We start from the raw sequence: 18,106 nt of genomic DNA on the forward strand, positions 1-18,106 counted from the left end.
GAGGGTGCCAGAATAAACCAAAGTGTGCCCAGTGTGCTGGATCTCACGACGCTCCAATAACAGATTGCCAAGAACAACCATCTTGTGTAAATTGTCTAATTTCAAACGAGCATAAGGGAACAACATTTGATTGCACTCACACGGCATTTTCAACAAAATGCCCGACCTATCGACAGAAATTGAAGCAGCAAATCAGCCAAATGAACCGGGAATAGAGATATTAGGACCTTTAAGTAGAACTTAGTTGAATACAATGTAATCTATAGCGGCAACGAGCAACATTCATCAAATACAGCTTGAACTGGGGTGTACAGTGGGTCTTTATCAGGAGCCGGATATTACGTCCAAAAATTTACTAATTGGCTCTTTATCTTCTAACAAAACATTTCTTTCCTTAAACCATCTGGCTGCAATCGTGTACAATGGACCTTTGTCACCACTTTTGTGGAAAGAAACTGAGCACTTTCGATTCTGATTGATACCCTTGAAGGAAAATTGCTAATTATTTCAGCTTATTTTACGCCTAGTAAGGACATAGATGCATTATTACACGAATTATCTAAAGGAAAACCCAATTGGAAATGTTATATTAGGTGGAGATTTTAATGCTGCCAGCACCCTATGGGGATATCCCTATGAAAATTCTAGATCCCTTCCGCTTTTGGACTTTTAAATAGTGTAATTAATTGCTTAAATAGTGTAAATTGCTTAATAGTGTAACTGTGTAATAATTGCTTAAATAGTGTAACTATGTGCACGATCACCAAGAATAATGTGTAGTGCATAATGCAACACTAATATAGTGCCGAAGTGTTAAAGTGTACAAATGTCATACTGTGATAATATACTGTGCAAGTGTTAGCAAAAGTGTTCCGGGCAATCAGTGTTTAGCACACAGCCCAAGTGTTTATGAAAGTGCTCTGTGTTCAAGTGTATAAGTATTTGCAACAGTGTTCTGCCCAATCTGTGTTTAGCACACAGCTCAAGTGTTCACAATAGTGTTCTCAGCGACAAAGTGATTATAATTTACTTTCTTCTACGACGAATTCATGAAATGGCAAATTTCATAAAAGAGACACTTATTCAAATTATAAAACACAGTGAGTATTTTGCATTGCAATTGGATGAAAGTACTGATATAACTAACTTTGTTCAATTATTTGTTTACATACGTTTCGAAGAAGATAAACGAATATATTTTGTGTGTAGTATTAATTTTGTGAATTTGTTCATGATAGAGCAACTGCAAATGATATTTTCAAAGTTATTGACAATTTTATGGTTGAGAATGATATTCTTTAGAATAAGTGCATTGACGTATGCAGTGACGGAGCTCGGCTTTATCAGGAAAACATTCCGGTGTTATTTCTCAAATAAAAAATGTGGAACCTGAAACTAAATTTACTCACTGCTCCATTCATCGTGAAACTATAGCAGCCAAAACAATGCCTGAAAACATGAAAATCGTTTTTAATCAAGCTGTGAAAATTGTTAATTTTATTAAAAACCCGAGCTTTAAATTGAAGAATATTTACGATTTTTTTTTCAAGAGATGGGCATGAAACGCTTTTCATACATTCCGAAGAAAGGGGTTATCCAGAGGAAAAATTTAAATTGTCTTTTTGAACTTCGATCAGAAATTCAAATTTTCTACCGTGATTCAAAATTTGAATTGGAAGAAATGTTTATTCAGTGAATTATGCTTAGCGCGTTTAACATATTTAGCTGATACTTTTGGAACGTTAAATGAATTAAATTTAGGATTACTCGAACAAAGTGTTAATTTGTTCACCATTAGAGATAAAACAAATACAATGACAAAAGAACTCTAGCCAATAATCAAAGAATTGGATAATAATATTTAAAATTTTTCACCACTTTTAGAAAGTTTCCTAACCGAAATAAATTTGAAAATAAAAGAAGAATTAGTATCCATTGAAAAATCATAGTTTTTCTTCGATAAACAATTTCAACATATATTTTCCCGAGGATTATGAAAAGGAAAATTGGATTAGAAAGCCATTTTGTTAAAATGTACTTGAAATTTTATCTCGTGAAGGAAAAGAACTATTGATAGAAATTTCCTGTGATCGAAATCTTACTGAAGATTCCGAAAATAACACGTCTGTTAACTTTTGACTGAACCGAAAAAAAGAATTTAAAGGCATTTCAAATAAAGACATTAAACGTTTATTGCCTTTTTGCACAACCTATTTTTGTGAACAAGGATTTTCTTCCATGTTATACTTAAAAAACAAATGGAGAACAAAACTGAAAGTGGATCCTAATTTACGGTTGAAACTAAGTGAAATAAAATCAGACATAAAGAAATGTATCTCTCTTAAACATGCCTTAATTCGCACTAAATTTTAGAATTAAAGTATTATAACTTATATTTTGAAATATCAAAATAGTAACCAATTTTTAATCTAATATATTTTTACATGTGCATCTTTAATACAAATAGCCAATAGCTTGCGCAAATGGCAAAAAATATATATATTTTAATATTTCTGGTGAGAAATTGAAAAATAATCATTGTAAAATGTAGTGGTAGTACTAAAGTTTTTCAATTTTTGTTTAGATGTTACGTGTTAGTCAAAAGATTTAGAACCACTGGTATAAAGTATTTTCTCTCTCCTTTCCGCAAGCTTTCATGATGTAGCTTTAATCACGCTCGACGCGTATTCGGTACATACGGAGTTTGAATCCCAGGGAGGATTTTTCAAATTCTTGCATCAATATAACCTAACGATTCAAGAAGGGGGAATGAGTATATTACTAGTACTATTTAAATGGAACTCTTTGAAGTATTAGTATATGTAGAAATTTACTTATTTGACTCTCAATTGTGCATGCTTGTGCATTTTGAATACTTTCTTTTAGTTAAATTAATTGTTATGAAAGCAATCTGTGCAAATCTATGAAAGAGGAAGTAATTTTAAAAGAAATATGCAACTTACTCGCATGGTTGATTGAAATTGTCTGCAAGCATCGTGCAATTGTCTGTGGCTATGTTATCTGGGAAAATAAAGAATAGATTATTTTAGTTTAATACACTTATAAGTGGTCAACTACTATAATGTACCCACTATTCGATCAATTCAAAATAATCTGTCATTTTATTACCAGTACGTAATCGTTGAAATTGTAAATAATTTTCTTATTATCTACAATACATAATATAAGCTCACGAGAAGGTTTCAAAATGAGTTAATACGCAGAAAAGATAGAGTCGACAAAAGGTGTTGACAACAATTATGAAAGGATGTGCTTGATCAGTTAGTGAATTTTGTACATATAGTTAATAATGATGCTCAAGAGTGTAATGTATTTCACTCTCACTAAATGTGGTCAATGAAGTTATTGATTACGCATGATATTATTCTCGTACTAATAATGGATCTCTAATAGTAATCTCTTATTAATACTAATCTTACTAATTTCTTACTAATTACTAAATCTATAAATAATAATAATAATTCGATCGTTTATTTCAATGCTTTTTATTATATCTTAGGTCCTAATTCCTCTTAAAAATTTTGAATACCTTAAATACTGAAGACAGAACAAACTTTAAGTGATGACTAAGAGAAAGTATTATTTTTAACCCACTATTTACTAAAATTTTTAATTTTTTAGCCAATGCTAATTCAAAATTATTCGTTCTGCTTATTTTTTAAATGCGTCCATTAACAAATTCAAGTTTAAAATAGTTAAGTAACTTTAAAAGTGTATCAAATCATTTGATAGTCTCAGAGCATTTTTAAGGGCAGCTTAAAAGCAGCAACATAATTTCAGTTATTGTTTTAATAATGATAAGTTTTACTTCACGACTACCAAACTTTGTGGAGTATCAACAATGCGTAATTCTTCCCTTCATTTTTCAAACAGCTGTTGAATGAAAGATGTTATAAAGTATAAGCTATATTTTCAGAAATTTAAATTTATGCTTAAGAAACCAGCCGCAAGTTCACTTTTGTTTCCTGTTCATATGTATATCTTACCTTCACAAGGATTACATGATCGACAGATATTATATGAATGAGGATAATCCACGGTGACAGGAACACATCCTTTGCGTGCATACATCTCCTTCATTCGACATTCTTGCACAATTCCCTGAATAAAGAAATAACCAGATTAAGTCTCGTTTCCTTTTCTGGACAGTTTTTCTTCTTATAAAACCAAAAGCATGTGATAATTTTGATTAATTTAAAACTCATCATAAAGTACTTTATTAGAAGAAATAAATTCCATTTTAAATATCAATATCAATGCCCTATGTCCAAAACGGTTCCACTGATAATACATTCATCTTTGAGTCCTACTTAAAAGGTTTATCCAATTTCTATATATGCTACATGCGCTTCATTTTTCCTTTATGTTCAAATGCTTTCATTTTCTAAACTTATATCTGATTACCGTCGTTTATAGTCGTTTTATCTGAGTAACGTCGTCGACAGGAACACATCCCACATACGTGGATGTCTTAATGGCGTGATGCCGTCTTTTTTGGCAAATTATGCTTTTGCTTGTAGCATCATAATGGCTGTTTCCGCCAATGGGAAGCACCAAGAGGACCGAACTCTGAAAAGCTTGCATTTACCGTCGTCATAGCGGCCAAACACTGGACTAAAAATTGTGATTTTTCATTTTTTACATGTCCCATTAATCTCTAATCCTCATGAGCAGTACTTTTATCAGCCAATGTAACATTTTTTGAACATTAATTCTAGTGGTTATACCATATGACCGTCTTCGTCTCACGTTTCAATAAGACAGTGCGATATCGTGTGTTGCCCACTCTTACCTGTGCTTCTTCAATACTTACGAAGCTTTCGACTCCTGCTTTGATTTGCCGAATTCTCCATTCCTCTAACCGACTGAACCTAAACCTAAACCTAACCTCAACGTATAAAACGTACTGCCAATACTGGCAAACCGGTAAAACTAAGAAACCGCATAGACCACTGAACCTCTGAACTAACCACTGAACTAACATTGAAACATATCGATAGCTTTGCATTATTCACAAGGAATCAAGAGTTGGAATTTAGTTTAGTCTTTATAATCATAAAATAGGCTTAATGTAAGAATATACACAATAACATTGAATTTCATATTTTAGAAACTCCTGCATAAAGGCAGTTTTCAACTTCTTGGAACAGGGATGCTTCTTGGAACGGAATGGCAAGGTAACATAGCCCTCAAAGAGCGTCAGACATGCTCTAAATGTTAAGGTCAGGAGATCTGGCTGCCCAATTCATGCAGCAAATATTTTCACTTTTCAGGTAATCGTCGACCAGTTAAGCCCTGGATGAGCGTTGTCGTCCATTAACATAACATAAACCTGGGACAAACTGCCCCTGAAAACTCGAACATAGGGCTCTAAGATCTCCCAGCCGTCCAGCATAACGCCTGACAAAATCATTACACCTTCACCACCGTAATGATCCTTTCCTCTGAGGAGGGATGGATGGTATCGTGCTCCTGGATCTCTCCAGATACAGATAGGCAGAGAATCAATGACTTAAAAGCAAGGTGATTCACTTAAGTCTGATCCAAAACGCAAGTTGTATACAGCATTCTAAACGCGCTCTCTTGTATGCTGTAGTAAGCGAGATGCAAGCAAAGGGTACTCTGGCATACAGCCATATCTAGTGAAACCTTCGAGCAACTGCAGGCCAGTGAAACTCGATTTCCAGTGACAGCATAAAACTTTGAAGCAGAAGCATTCCTGTGTCGCCACGCTGAAAGTGCCCCAAAAAATTCTCATTCGTCGTTGTGAATGCTTGTCGAACTTCCCGATACGGATCCAGTGCCCTGAAACTGTTGTCATAAATTGCAAACGACACTGAGCGTTACACTGAGCTTTATAGCAAGAGCTGATGATTGACTTGCCTCCAGTCCACCGAAAATTTTCCACTTCATTCCATCATCTGTCAGCCATTTTTTTTTTTTTTTTTTTGTTTTGTTTTCTCCTTTTCTTTATAAGTGCGTGAAGTATAAAAACTAGAGATGGTAATACCTTCCGGTTGTATTTTATGGTTTCTCTTTTGTTACATTTTTGTTGACTGCTGATGTTTCTGGTTTGCTCTGGCGCAGCCAATGTAAAGAACAACAGCGCGACGTAAAGTCTACCAGAAGAATCGGGCTGCGCCCCCACATCACATCACCTTATACAATTTACCTAACTGTAGCAAGAAACACGGCGAATGTCAGGAAGAAATATGAGCACACAAATCGAAAACAGTTCATGCGCTTATATCCCCTCCTTAATAATAGTTCCTTAGAGACATACGTGTAAGCTTACGTATTTGGCTCTGAATATTTGCATAATTCTTCGGCGACATAATTACTACCGTTGTTTCAATACTTTTTGTAAAACTAGACATAATTTTGAATTCTCTTAATTTTTTACATGAATATATTTAACTCTGATACTTAAAACTTTCTCAAACTATGCTTAACCTAACAGTACTTAATGCAATGTTACTTCTTTGACGTCAGTAAGTTATCACTCTGATTACAAGCAAACGTTGATTTACTCGTAAATTTTAAGAAAACTTTATTTGTCCACGCCTATTAAATAAACAGTTACGCGCCTTTACAATTAAAACTAGAATACATAACTAGATTTCTTAAAATTGCTCTTCGAAAAAGGGAGCGAAGAGATTGTGCATGCATCATCTTCATCCCTTTGATGGCAAAATGGACTTGATCTTATCGAAAACTCTGAAAAACAATACCACTAACGGAAAAACATCGATGAATAACTATTCAGTATTTTTATGCAACTATTTCGTAGAAAATTATTTAAAAAATTCAGACAATTATTTATTTCAAAATCCTTTAAATACAATATTTACTTTTTCCAAAAGATGCAAAAATTCAAATTTACCAATTGATTTATGGGTGCTTTTCCTCCCCGTTCTCTCCACGTCTTCATGTAATCCGTACAATTTGTCTTATAAGGCAATGGTAAGAGATGCCTTTCATTCTGTAAGAAGAATTATTCATGCTCAAAAAAGTAAAGACCGTTTAAAGTAAAAACTATTTTCGAACGTAGAAAAAGTTTTACCATGGTAATAGTCAGTTCATATGCTTGTCCTGCTAAATAATTGCTGCCTTGTATATAAGGACTGGGTAAGAAATAAGGTGAATGAACAGCCATTTGTATCGAAGGATTGGTTGGCAAGAAATATTGCGGATCAATTATATCTGTATCGTTATTACGAGACGCATTTAAGAAAATAGAAAATTTCATGGCTGAAAAATATAAGGTTAATTATGTAGAGCAATTAAATTAACAATACACAATACAATAAGAAGAATAATTTCAACTCAAATTGGCTAATCTTACACAGGTCTGCAAATATGGAATGGATTTCCCTGAAATGGATATCAGATTTTAAAAGTCTTTAAAAAGTTGTTTGAGAAGAGGTGGTTTGATTTTTATTTAATTATGCAAAAGCACTTTCGAGTTACCTGCCCAAGGAAAGTGATGCCTTCGTGGAGGACATTTTAGGTAAACTTATAAGATATTTCTCCCGCCTTCTTAGCATCAATACATGGTGTAGTGGTCAGCACGCTCGACGCGTATTCGAGAGGTCCGTGGTTCGAGTCCCGACGAGGGCATTGCTCATTTTTTACTTCTCCAGTATCAAAATAACTTAATGTCTTTACAAACTGACTTGTATAAATGTTACACATGGAGGGGGGAAATGAAAACGCCTGTGCAGCCTCCGTTCGGAGGTATTCAAACCACGACCGAGCTACCAGTGTTCATCGACTTTATACCGTTCTGCCGTTCGTGCGCTCGAGAAGAGATGGAGAGGTGAAGAAATTAAAGAAATAGTATCACATTCTATAAAATCATGGCCAAAACGATGTAGACTAAACTACAATTCTAAAAGCATCTCTAAATGTTTATGCGCAGTTAAAACGTTATGGAGAATCAAATGTAATCTCTACAATTTTTTATTATCCTTTATACGAGACTATGTTTCGTATTTATCTATGCAGCAGTATTTATATTAGTCTGGAGTCTTATAATAGCCACGAAATTTAGCTTTCTTTCTTGGATGTATATATTTTAAACTACTGGATGTCAGTAGTGCAAACAGGTTTTCATAACTTTAAAAGATTTCTAAAAGATATTTCTTAAATAGAGCTGTTGTATAAAAGAAAGCAAACTTGCATTTATATGAAAAATCTATTCAAGAACCTAACGACTTTTACAATTACTTCGCACTTGAGCATGTGCTTCCTAGCTGTAGTTTTAGCACGTTTGATAGTTCCTGGATGATTTTAATATTTAGGATTATTTGTAATAATTGTTCAGCCCCCATTAACCATACTCGTACACAAAATTAAAGGGTAACTTTGGTAATAGTATTTCCTCCATAACTGCCGATTAAAAATTAAACAAAAGTAAGTGAGCCAAATTAAAATTGTCGATGCTGGAAAGATATACCTGCTGTCCTATTAGCACACAGAATATGCATATAAAAAGAAGGCTTGGAAGTAAGATGCAAACACTCACGTTTATATTTCAGTTTTGAACCGAACTATGAATATGCAAGCATTTAGATTAAAACCCTAGATTTATTGTTGAAATAATTCAGGTTTTAGGTTTGTTGCGTGTTTCCTTACATAGTAAGAAATTTAATATCCAGCCTTATGCATATACAGTGGTACCACGGTATACGTCCTTAATTCGTTTCGCATCCTTGGACATATATCAAAGTAATTTTTCCAGTTAGAAATAAAGGGAAAATAATTAATTCGTCCTTATAAAAAAATCTGATTGTTATTATCATAACACTGTTTAATATTGAAATACAAATGCAGTGGGTGAAATATATACTGCATATGATTCAATACATAAATGTTTTTCTCCAGGTAAAAAGTAATTTTTCAAAGTGCTCTAATGTCTCTTATACGTCTTGATTTAACGTCTGATTTTTGTTTGGTAATCAACTTCACCTCCTTCCCAACGTTAGCAGATTTAATAGCGTGTTTGGTTTCCACAGTCTTTAATGAATCCGCAACAAGATTTACGCTAAAAATACAAAATCGCTTGAAAATTCAGACTTATACGACAAGCTGTTTAATGAATAGTAACAATAGGCGTACTGATGCTCATAGGCGGTCGTAGCATAGTCGTAATGTAGTTCGCACAATCGTGTGACTCATCAAAACTCGTACTCAGAAAAAATGTTATATACCAAACAAACATTTTCGCTTCCACACAAACCGTATATCCAGCTGGACGTAGTTCAAAGCAGACTATACCGAGATGCCATTTCATCTGTACACATCGTTTTTCGTTTCTTATACGTGTAAGGATCATTCTCTAATGATATAGGCCTTCCTCAAGGATTGAATCAACGCCTTGGGTGTCTTTGTGTAAGAATCTACTTCTGCACCACGAAACTTTCAGATATTATTTTCTAGTTATCTGCTTGACTGGAATGCACTTACTGATCCATGATTCTAGTCCTCATAACATCATGCCAAATTTCGTTTTTGATTCATTGGTAATTCAAACGTTTTCAAATCATTTCAAATAAGAAATATGTCACTTTTATATGTATGCAAAGTATTTGATGTAAAAATACTTATAATATCATCATTAGCGCTTTAAGTGATTACATGGTTTCAGCAACACATAGAGTTTTTAAATTACACACTGTTGGAAATAATATTCTGAATTGCATATTATGACAACGATGAAATTATTATGTCTAAGAAAGGAAAATAATATGAGTAACAGTAGCAAAGTAACGCGTAATGAAAGAAATAAAAATACTTCATGTTATTATATCTAGCCGCTGTTCTTTTAGAAATATTTCTTGGGACACATAATCTCTTCGCTGTCAGATTTCATTGCATTATAAAACAATCACTGCAAAGTAAGGAAAGTACTTTAATATGGCAAAGTAGTATATCTGTAGTAGCTTATGAACCGTAACTCTTGTAATAAAATTATTACCCGAAAATAACATTCAGTTTATTATTAAAATATTATTTAGAGATTATATTTAGAGATTTTACTTGCTCCCTTTGGAATGACTTCTCTCTTTTTGTTCGGTTTACCCCACAGAGAATACAATGAAAAGCAGTACTGAGGGAGATCTTCTTTACTGTAGAAAGAGCCCATCACATTTTCCATGCTATAAAACAAAGCAAGTATGTGATGATACACAATCACTGTGATATTCATCGAATACATTGGAAACAAATATTGTAAGGAATACAGTTGAATAGGAAGTTCTCTAAAAGGATGTCATTGAGGATCTTAATGCGTACATAAATTTAAAAGTACTTATTATATCTAATTGCAGTTTCATTAATGGTTTAAAAAATCATGCACGTACCTTCTCAAAAAATTATCCTTTCAGATGAATAATAGTCGACATTGTTACAATTACATATTTACAGTTTGAGACATAGCTGTAATTACTGATAATATTAGATTTCAGGTTTAGTTTGTAGAATATTTCAACGCTTACTTTTTTCTGGACTTTATATAATAATATCTGCATTGTTGCGTATAAAATTTAAATGATAGTATTAAGCAATTTAATTTCTAGAACTAAAATTTAAATTAAGTGATTTAGAAACATTAAATTCAGGTGGAATTGCTTAGGTTTAAAGTGTAAAATAGATGACTGTCGGATGTTAAAATTTTAGCAGTATTAATACCTTAATTCTTTAGTTTTTACTTGAATTCTTATAGCCCAAGAATTTTAGGGCTAGCATGTATTGTTCCGCGCCCACTTCTTATCTATAGAGCTCTCCCTTGAGTCCACAAAACGCTTCATCAGCAGTTCTTTTTAAATACTGCCTGGCTACTTAAATCTGGTTCTAAAGTGAGGCTCGAACTAAAAGGAGGTGGACGATAATTCGTCACCGCAAGTACTTGGAGAATAGCTCCCTTCCTCCTCAGTCTCCCTTTAAGTGGGGAAGACTGTAAAATATTTTCTCATTCCTTACCAGGTGCCTTCATGTAAAACTGGAAAGCACACCTGGCTAGCCAATCGTAAGATCCGGAGTTCGAATCCCGGTTAGGGCATTGCTGAATTTCTCATGTTGCCTCTCTCCGAAAAGTTCTGAAAGAGTCTATAAAACATTTCCAAATAAGGGTTGTTCATTCAATAATATTTGGTGTTTCGGAGGACAGATTTCTATCGTGACATTTGAACAGAAATTATATAGGCATCAACACTTATTAAACGTAAAGCACAAACAAACAAATAAATCACATAAAACACATATAAAAAATGCAACTACTCAAGCACTTATATTATTGGCGGTTTGTCTTACTGGGAGGTGAAAATATTTAAGCCACTAAGGATCGAATTACATTTCTCGTCTTTGTGTTCAAGTCTTAGTTTCGAATCAGTGTAAGGTATATTTTAATTTTATAACAGTTATTTTAATTTAAAAGTCACTATCCTGTCAATTCTTTTTCCACTTACAACTTCCTACGAGAGCGAGAGAGTTTTTAGATTGGAGTTGATTGCAAATGCGTTAGAAATAGTATTTAAAGAAAGTTTAACTTACTTCGTGAGAAAGAGCTAGGAATCCTAAGTAGTGCGAGTTTGCCCTCGGGCCAAATCTCTCCTGAACCTGTTACGCTCGGCCGTTTATTACCTATCTTTTGATATTCGCCGGCTAATTTAAATTAAGGACCAACTATGTTAGCTACTCGTGTTAGCTTCGCCTAAGTCTCTTTTATTTAGTTATAATTTAGTTCTTATTTCTTATTCTGATTTTAAGCCCAAGTGGAGGCTTTGTTGCAAGCTCGAGAAAGGGGCCAATTGTTCATCATATTTTGAGTGAAATAAAGGGTATTTTAAGTCTTCTCGAGTCTATGTTTTAGTTGTTACTTTAGACAAAAAGAATGAGGAACCCTACAACATAACAAGAGGATCGAATTTAAAAAAAATGTTCGAAAAATGTTAATTGAAAAAGAATGAAGAATTAAAATTAAAAAATAAGAGCAAATTCTATTTCGTTGGAAAGTTTACTTTGAGAGCGAATTCAGTTAGATAAAAAAATAGATTAAAAAAAAAAAGAAACATAAAGAGTCACTTCATTGTAAACGTGATTCTGAAGCAGTTTTTATTATCACAGAAATGGCGTTCATTTATTAAAGAAGAGAGTTATTAATATCGAAGGAAAAATGATTTTAGGAAGCATTACATAAAATGTTAATTTTGCATATAAAAATAAAGATTGATCAGCGCAAACATAAAGAGTTTCGTATAATAGTTAATGAGCAAAAGCATTCCAATGTATCTAAAAATCTGATCTGGACACCATATGACGTCCTTGTCGGAACTATCGAACTATACACATATTTTGCTGCACTTCATTTAAACTTATTTCCTCAAATTATTCTAACTTTTAACCTATCTCGCAAGCAAGTTTAAAATGACATCTAAAACTGCAACTTTTGAAATTAAATATCCAGGTCAATTTTTGTGGTAAGGAAGTAAAATGTCTTATAATTTTATGTTTTGATAACGGTTTTAAAACTTTCCCCAATATAAAAATAGGAACCCAGACACCACATTAAAAGTTAGATTTCTTATTTTTCTAAAATTAATTTTAATTATTTCTAAAAACTGTTTGGCATTGCCAAAACATAAATTTTTTTTCATCATTTAAAACACTTCTGTAATTGGCAATATATGACTATGACCCAACGATTACGAAAATAAATTCAAGGTAAGGAATATATATATATATATATGCATTTGGTACTGCCAATTGCAATGAAAAATGAGGTGCACAACTAGATGTTATACTAGCAGCCCCATATACAAAATTTCAACATTCTACGGCTAATCGTTTTTGAGCTATTCGAAATACATACACACGTACTAGAGACGAAACACATACAGAGTACTACGTCACGGAAAAAACTCCCTTTTGAATCCAGTTTAAATCCATTTTACAATCCGTTTTGGAATAAAAAGTCCTTTATATACCTCACGAAAAAAAAATATGCAAAACGATTCGAGAATGGTCAAAATGTATATTTCTGTTGAAATATGACACCCGAAAATCTTCGCGATTACAATGCTTCCTTTTCTTTGTATAAGGAAGAAAAAAAAAGATAAACACTTTATGTAACGAAGTCTTCTGATCAATAACTATAGCAATGACTTGGGGAAAACATTGCGAACGAACATTTTTATGGAACGAATATTTTTATTGCGCAATTAAATGACAAAGAAACGAAAAATAAATGAATGTATGAATAAGTAAAGAAATAAAATTTAAACAAAATAACAGTCATTGGAAACATACACACTTACTGCAGTAAAAACAAAACAGAGCATATAGCTCTTAATGTACATTCTCTTCTTTCAGACTACATAAGGGCCAAGGCAAATTATTGTCAGTTCAAAACCTTACATAACTAAAATAATAATAACTAAAAGTTTATTTAACTTTCGGTTGAACTTGAAACAATGTGCAACACAAAGCACGAAGATATGATTAACTGTAAAACGACTGACCTAAGCCGATATCCATATTTTTCCCTTCGCAGCTCTAATAGTTCAGTTAGATTCATAGAAGTGTTTCTACATACACCTAGAGAAAAAGCTACAAGTCTGCGAGTCACGTGTAAATAGCCAAAAAGCTGCAGTTTTAGTGCATCTCGCATAACTAATATTTACATAAACGTTTAATCTGGAAGAATTATTGTGACAAAAACCAAGAGGAAATAGGTTAAAAAGGGAAAAAGGCAGGAGGACAAAAACATCTATTAAAAACTGCCATGATTGTCAAATACTACCTTTGGTAATTCGTTAGGTCATATTAAAGAATAAAGAAAGTAATGTTGTACAGAGTCCTCGAAAAATATGGATATCGATTTTATTTTCCTAAGTATTGGACTTTAGTATGCGTACTTCCAGTTTCATTTCCAAATAAAATAAATAGCTTTATGAAATTACTTTCGGCTGTGAGGGCAGGAAGCTTTTGTAAATATAAAATTATTTTTTTCACATTAATTCTGAAGTGCAGAGCTTTAAACTACGCTCATGTGCAAATGTTAAACAAGATATAAGATTGAAGATATAAGATTAAAAATAATATTTATCCGAATTTTTTAAAACTTTCGCAGATCATTGGATGTAACAAAGAAGCCGGAGTGGAGAAGTTAAAAAAGTAATACATAAATAATTAAAAAAAGCAGTTGTAAACAAAACCATATGAATTTTGATTAGAAAAATATTCTTTGGTGAAGATCTGTCAGCGCAAAATGAGATGACTTCTGTTGGAAACGCATGCCTGTCAGCTTCAGTTTATGCTAAGAATAAAATAATCTATGGCGATTTTGGGTATTTCCGTCCATTCACGGAGCAGTTTTATTCTTACCCCATTAAGATTTCTGGAAAAGTTATGAAAAGAAATGAAATGTCTTGCACTTACGTTTAATACATACATGTTGGAATTCAAATCGAATGATTTCAATGCTTATTCCTTGCGAAGTAGTGTTTCCGAGACTAAATACTAGCCGAAAGTGCGTATCACGGGAATTTGCGTGTAATTATCCTCAAAAATGGTATCAGGACCTACGGCCGCAAGAAATTGGCGAATATATTCAACAAAGGATGTTGATGCATCGATAACTGAAGTACTACTCCGTAATGTATCAACAGAAGATGCGAATGTCAGTAAAGCTGCCGATAGCAGTCTTTCTCAGACCATCAAACTACAGTCTCTGTGTGCATTTCGCAAATGTTATTGGCAGGATTGCTAGTTTTAAGCCTTCTCCATGCCAATAATTGTTGACAATTACTTTGTCAACCTAACCGTGACTCATTATTAAACCAGAGTGTTGTGGAGTCTAATTAAAATGATCTAGAAATTAGTTTAAACGGGCCAGGAATCGTCAGGCACAAGTGTGACCTGTACGAAGGTGTCAGCTAACAGTTTCTGTAACAGATAACAGCTTTTGTAATCCTGAAATTGGGATCAGCTCCTTTTGGTTAATGAATACATCTTGAAGCGTAATCGCATCTGTTCTGCTTTCAACAATGCGATCTTCAGCTTTCATTATTGAGTGAAAGAGACTTTGGATGCGTTGCTGGGCAATGGTTCGAATATTGGCAGCCACGTATTCACGGTCTAAATAGGTCGATTTGTAACCAGTTACTGGTACATTTTCCGTTTTCATACTTGCGAATTATTTTTAATTTTCTTTCTATTGTAATTGGAGACCTCTGATGTTTAAAGTTATTAACAGTGCATCTGATATTACATTTCGAATAATTTTAAGGTTAAATGAACAATGAACATTATCATTGAAAAACAAGTGATTCAACTAATCTCACGAATATTGTTTGAATGCAAGAAGTTCGAGTCGGGGAAAGGTGGAATTCTTTACGGGGCCCTTATTTCTAATTGGAGGTTTTAGTTTAAATTTCATGGCTTTTTCGCATTTGAGTAACTGCGAATTTATGTCGCGGGTTATGTAAGTCTGAGAAAACTACATATTATGTGTAACTTTGGCACAATACAGTCGAAAGTTTCTAAGACAGAACAAATCTTAGACCAATTCTGTTGTACCTAAGATTAAAAAGCATGAAAAGTAAATACATAATGAAACACACAATAAATAAATAATAAAAAGTGCAGATCCATAAAAAATGTTAATAAAAGTTGTTTGTACAATACTACGAGCCCAAACCTGCGCACACAGGGCTTATACTCAAAGATTTGGCTGACAAAATTTCAGAATAATAAGAACATATCTATGTACACAATGGTATTTCTTCTTTGCTTAATAACTGCATAAAATTTTTTAAAGTTTAAAAAACCTGCAGTTCAACGACTTCAAATTTATCCACCCGTGATATAGCTTTTGTTAGAAACGTGCAGGGAAGTTCGAATCTCAATTAAGGGGGGGGAGGTAAGTTTCTAAACTGGCTGGCCATTCAAAATGGAACTCGAAAACGGACAAGAGATATCAAAACCAGATATATTTCAGAGATTACGCATAGTATTATCAATGTTAATTGATTTGAAATACAGCCTTCTTTAAGGTGAGGAAGAAGAGAAAAATCAGTGATGAGTGTTGCCTCCACTTTTATATGTAACGGCTTCTAAGCGCTGCGGCATTGAGTGAAAGAGGCTTCTGATGCGTTGCTGGGTAATGGAAACCCATGCTGCCTCTACGCATAGCCAAAGTTCATCTGGTGTATCCGCGGGAGCGGCATGGTGAGCTACGCGTTCTCTAGTCATTTCTCTAGTTCATATGTTCGATGGATGGGCCATCGTTCTGGAGAACGGACAGGACAGGATAATGCAGTATGGCGGGCTAAGAAGAAAGCTTGAACACAGCGAGCAACATGTGGTCGCGCATTTTCTTGCTGAAATGTGATCGCAGACAAACCTTGAATATAAAGAAGGGGAACAGGCTGTAAAACCTCAGACAGATAGCTTTGGCTAAGTGCCCGATGATGACTTCTAGGATTTGCGGGAGTAGAATCCGTTACCATTACACATCACAACACGGGGTGCAGGACCAGTATGACGATGCAAAACACAACAACAGTCGAGCAGCCTTTCTCCAGGGTGTCTCCAAACTCCATTCCGACCATCGTGGTACTGCAGCCCGAATCGTGATTCATCCGAAAACACAATGTCATATCAGTTAGGATGTCCATGTCCCCCGTTCAGTGCACTACTACAAATGCAAAACTCCTATGGTTTAAAATTAAATGTAAGGGAAGCATGGACGCCTAGCGAACAGTCCATTGTACTGTAAACGACGTCGAATTGATCATGCAGACACCGATTTTTGTGCTACAGATTGCATTCGTTGTTATATCGTTGTGGATGAGTCAGTACGCTCTATCAGTGTCATGAGCACAATATACCTGTCTTCCGTGGAGTAGAGCGATGAGGTAATTGCATTTGCTCCTATCTGTCAGTCGTTCCCTCCTGCATCCACAGATTTCATATTCGCTTGACTGTTGCTTAACTAGGTCCAACGCGATGACCGATTTCCCAAAAGGGTAATCCGCAATCTCTGTACGCAACGATTCTGTTTCGGTCAAACTTAGAAAGCTGCTTGAATGATACTCGTATTTTTCTGTGAGGCATACTGATGCTGCCCACTTAAAAATTCTCACGAGAGAAAAATTCACCTTATTCGAAACGGCACTCTTTCATCCCTTTATATACGGATTGTAAGGAGCGTTGCAGTTGTCCATGATGTGAACGTAATCATTTGAATATTCCATCGCGTTATACACACGATGCAAGTTTCATGCTATTTAAATGCTTCTTTCATGGTGTTGCGTTTTAGATGGCCAGCAGTTTACTATTTTCCTTCTTATGCAAATACTAACGTTCTTTCTTTATTACTAACTAGAAACATTCTTGCCCTTTTTCTGCCGCCTCAGATCTGCTACCAACGAAATTGTAGCTTCCAACATCCTTACGGCCTTTCGGCAAGAAAGGGCCGCCTACAAGAAAGCAATTCTTGAAGCTAAAATTAACGGCTGGAGATCTTTCTGCACCTGTAACAGTAATCCATATGGAATTTTACATAAACTGGCAACGCAGAAGATCTTCCAACCAGCGCAAGTACCAGTTCAACCAACAGCACCACATACTATGGACGTAGCGGCCTCCACCGCCAAGGAACTTTTAAATGCTATCTTTCCCACAGATGATACACAAGCAGATACTTCAGAACAGAGGCAAATTAGAGAAGATACAAGCTCGCCATGCACACCGAACGATATACAGTTTTTTGCACAGGAGATACGTAATATCTTCCGGTATCTGCCACTAAAAAAGGCCCCGGGTCCAGACGGACTCGATTACGCAATTATCAAAGTTGCATATCAGGCACGACCATCCTACTTCCATAAATACTACAACCAGCTTCTGCATTATAAAATATTCCCCAAAGCTTTCAAAAAAGGCAATGTGGTATTATTTTTAAAAAAGGATAAAGACCCCCTAGTATCGAGTTCCTTTAGACCAATTTGCCTTCTGTCGGCGATGGGAAAGATTTACGAGAAGCTCATCGTCAACAGGCTAAAATTTCATCTACATCAAT

General features: G+C 34.4%; 1 protein-coding gene across 1 annotated transcript in view; it reads right to left on the bottom strand.

Moving 5' to 3' along the window:
* LOC118195076 (degenerin-like protein asic-1) overlaps positions 1-18,106 on the bottom strand; it is a 63,692-nt gene that overhangs the window by 31,937 nt on the left and 13,649 nt on the right. Inside the window, exons 4-8 of the mRNA XM_035366311.2 lie at positions 10,063-10,181; positions 7,085-7,272; positions 6,905-7,003; positions 4,008-4,122; positions 2,964-3,021 (exon numbers count right to left, since the gene is read on the bottom strand). Coding sequence (XP_035222202.1) covers positions 2,964-3,021; positions 4,008-4,122; positions 6,905-7,003; positions 7,085-7,272; positions 10,063-10,181 — 579 coding nt within the window. The remainder of the gene's footprint in view (positions 1-2,963; positions 3,022-4,007; positions 4,123-6,904; positions 7,004-7,084; positions 7,273-10,062; positions 10,182-18,106) is intronic.

The sequence above is a fragment of the Stegodyphus dumicola genome, chromosome X1, assembly GCF_044657685.1.
Source record: "Stegodyphus dumicola isolate Sdum_Otavi_A_Nest chromosome X1, ASM4465768v1".
Taxonomy (NCBI): domain Eukaryota; kingdom Metazoa; phylum Arthropoda; class Arachnida; order Araneae; family Eresidae; genus Stegodyphus; species Stegodyphus dumicola.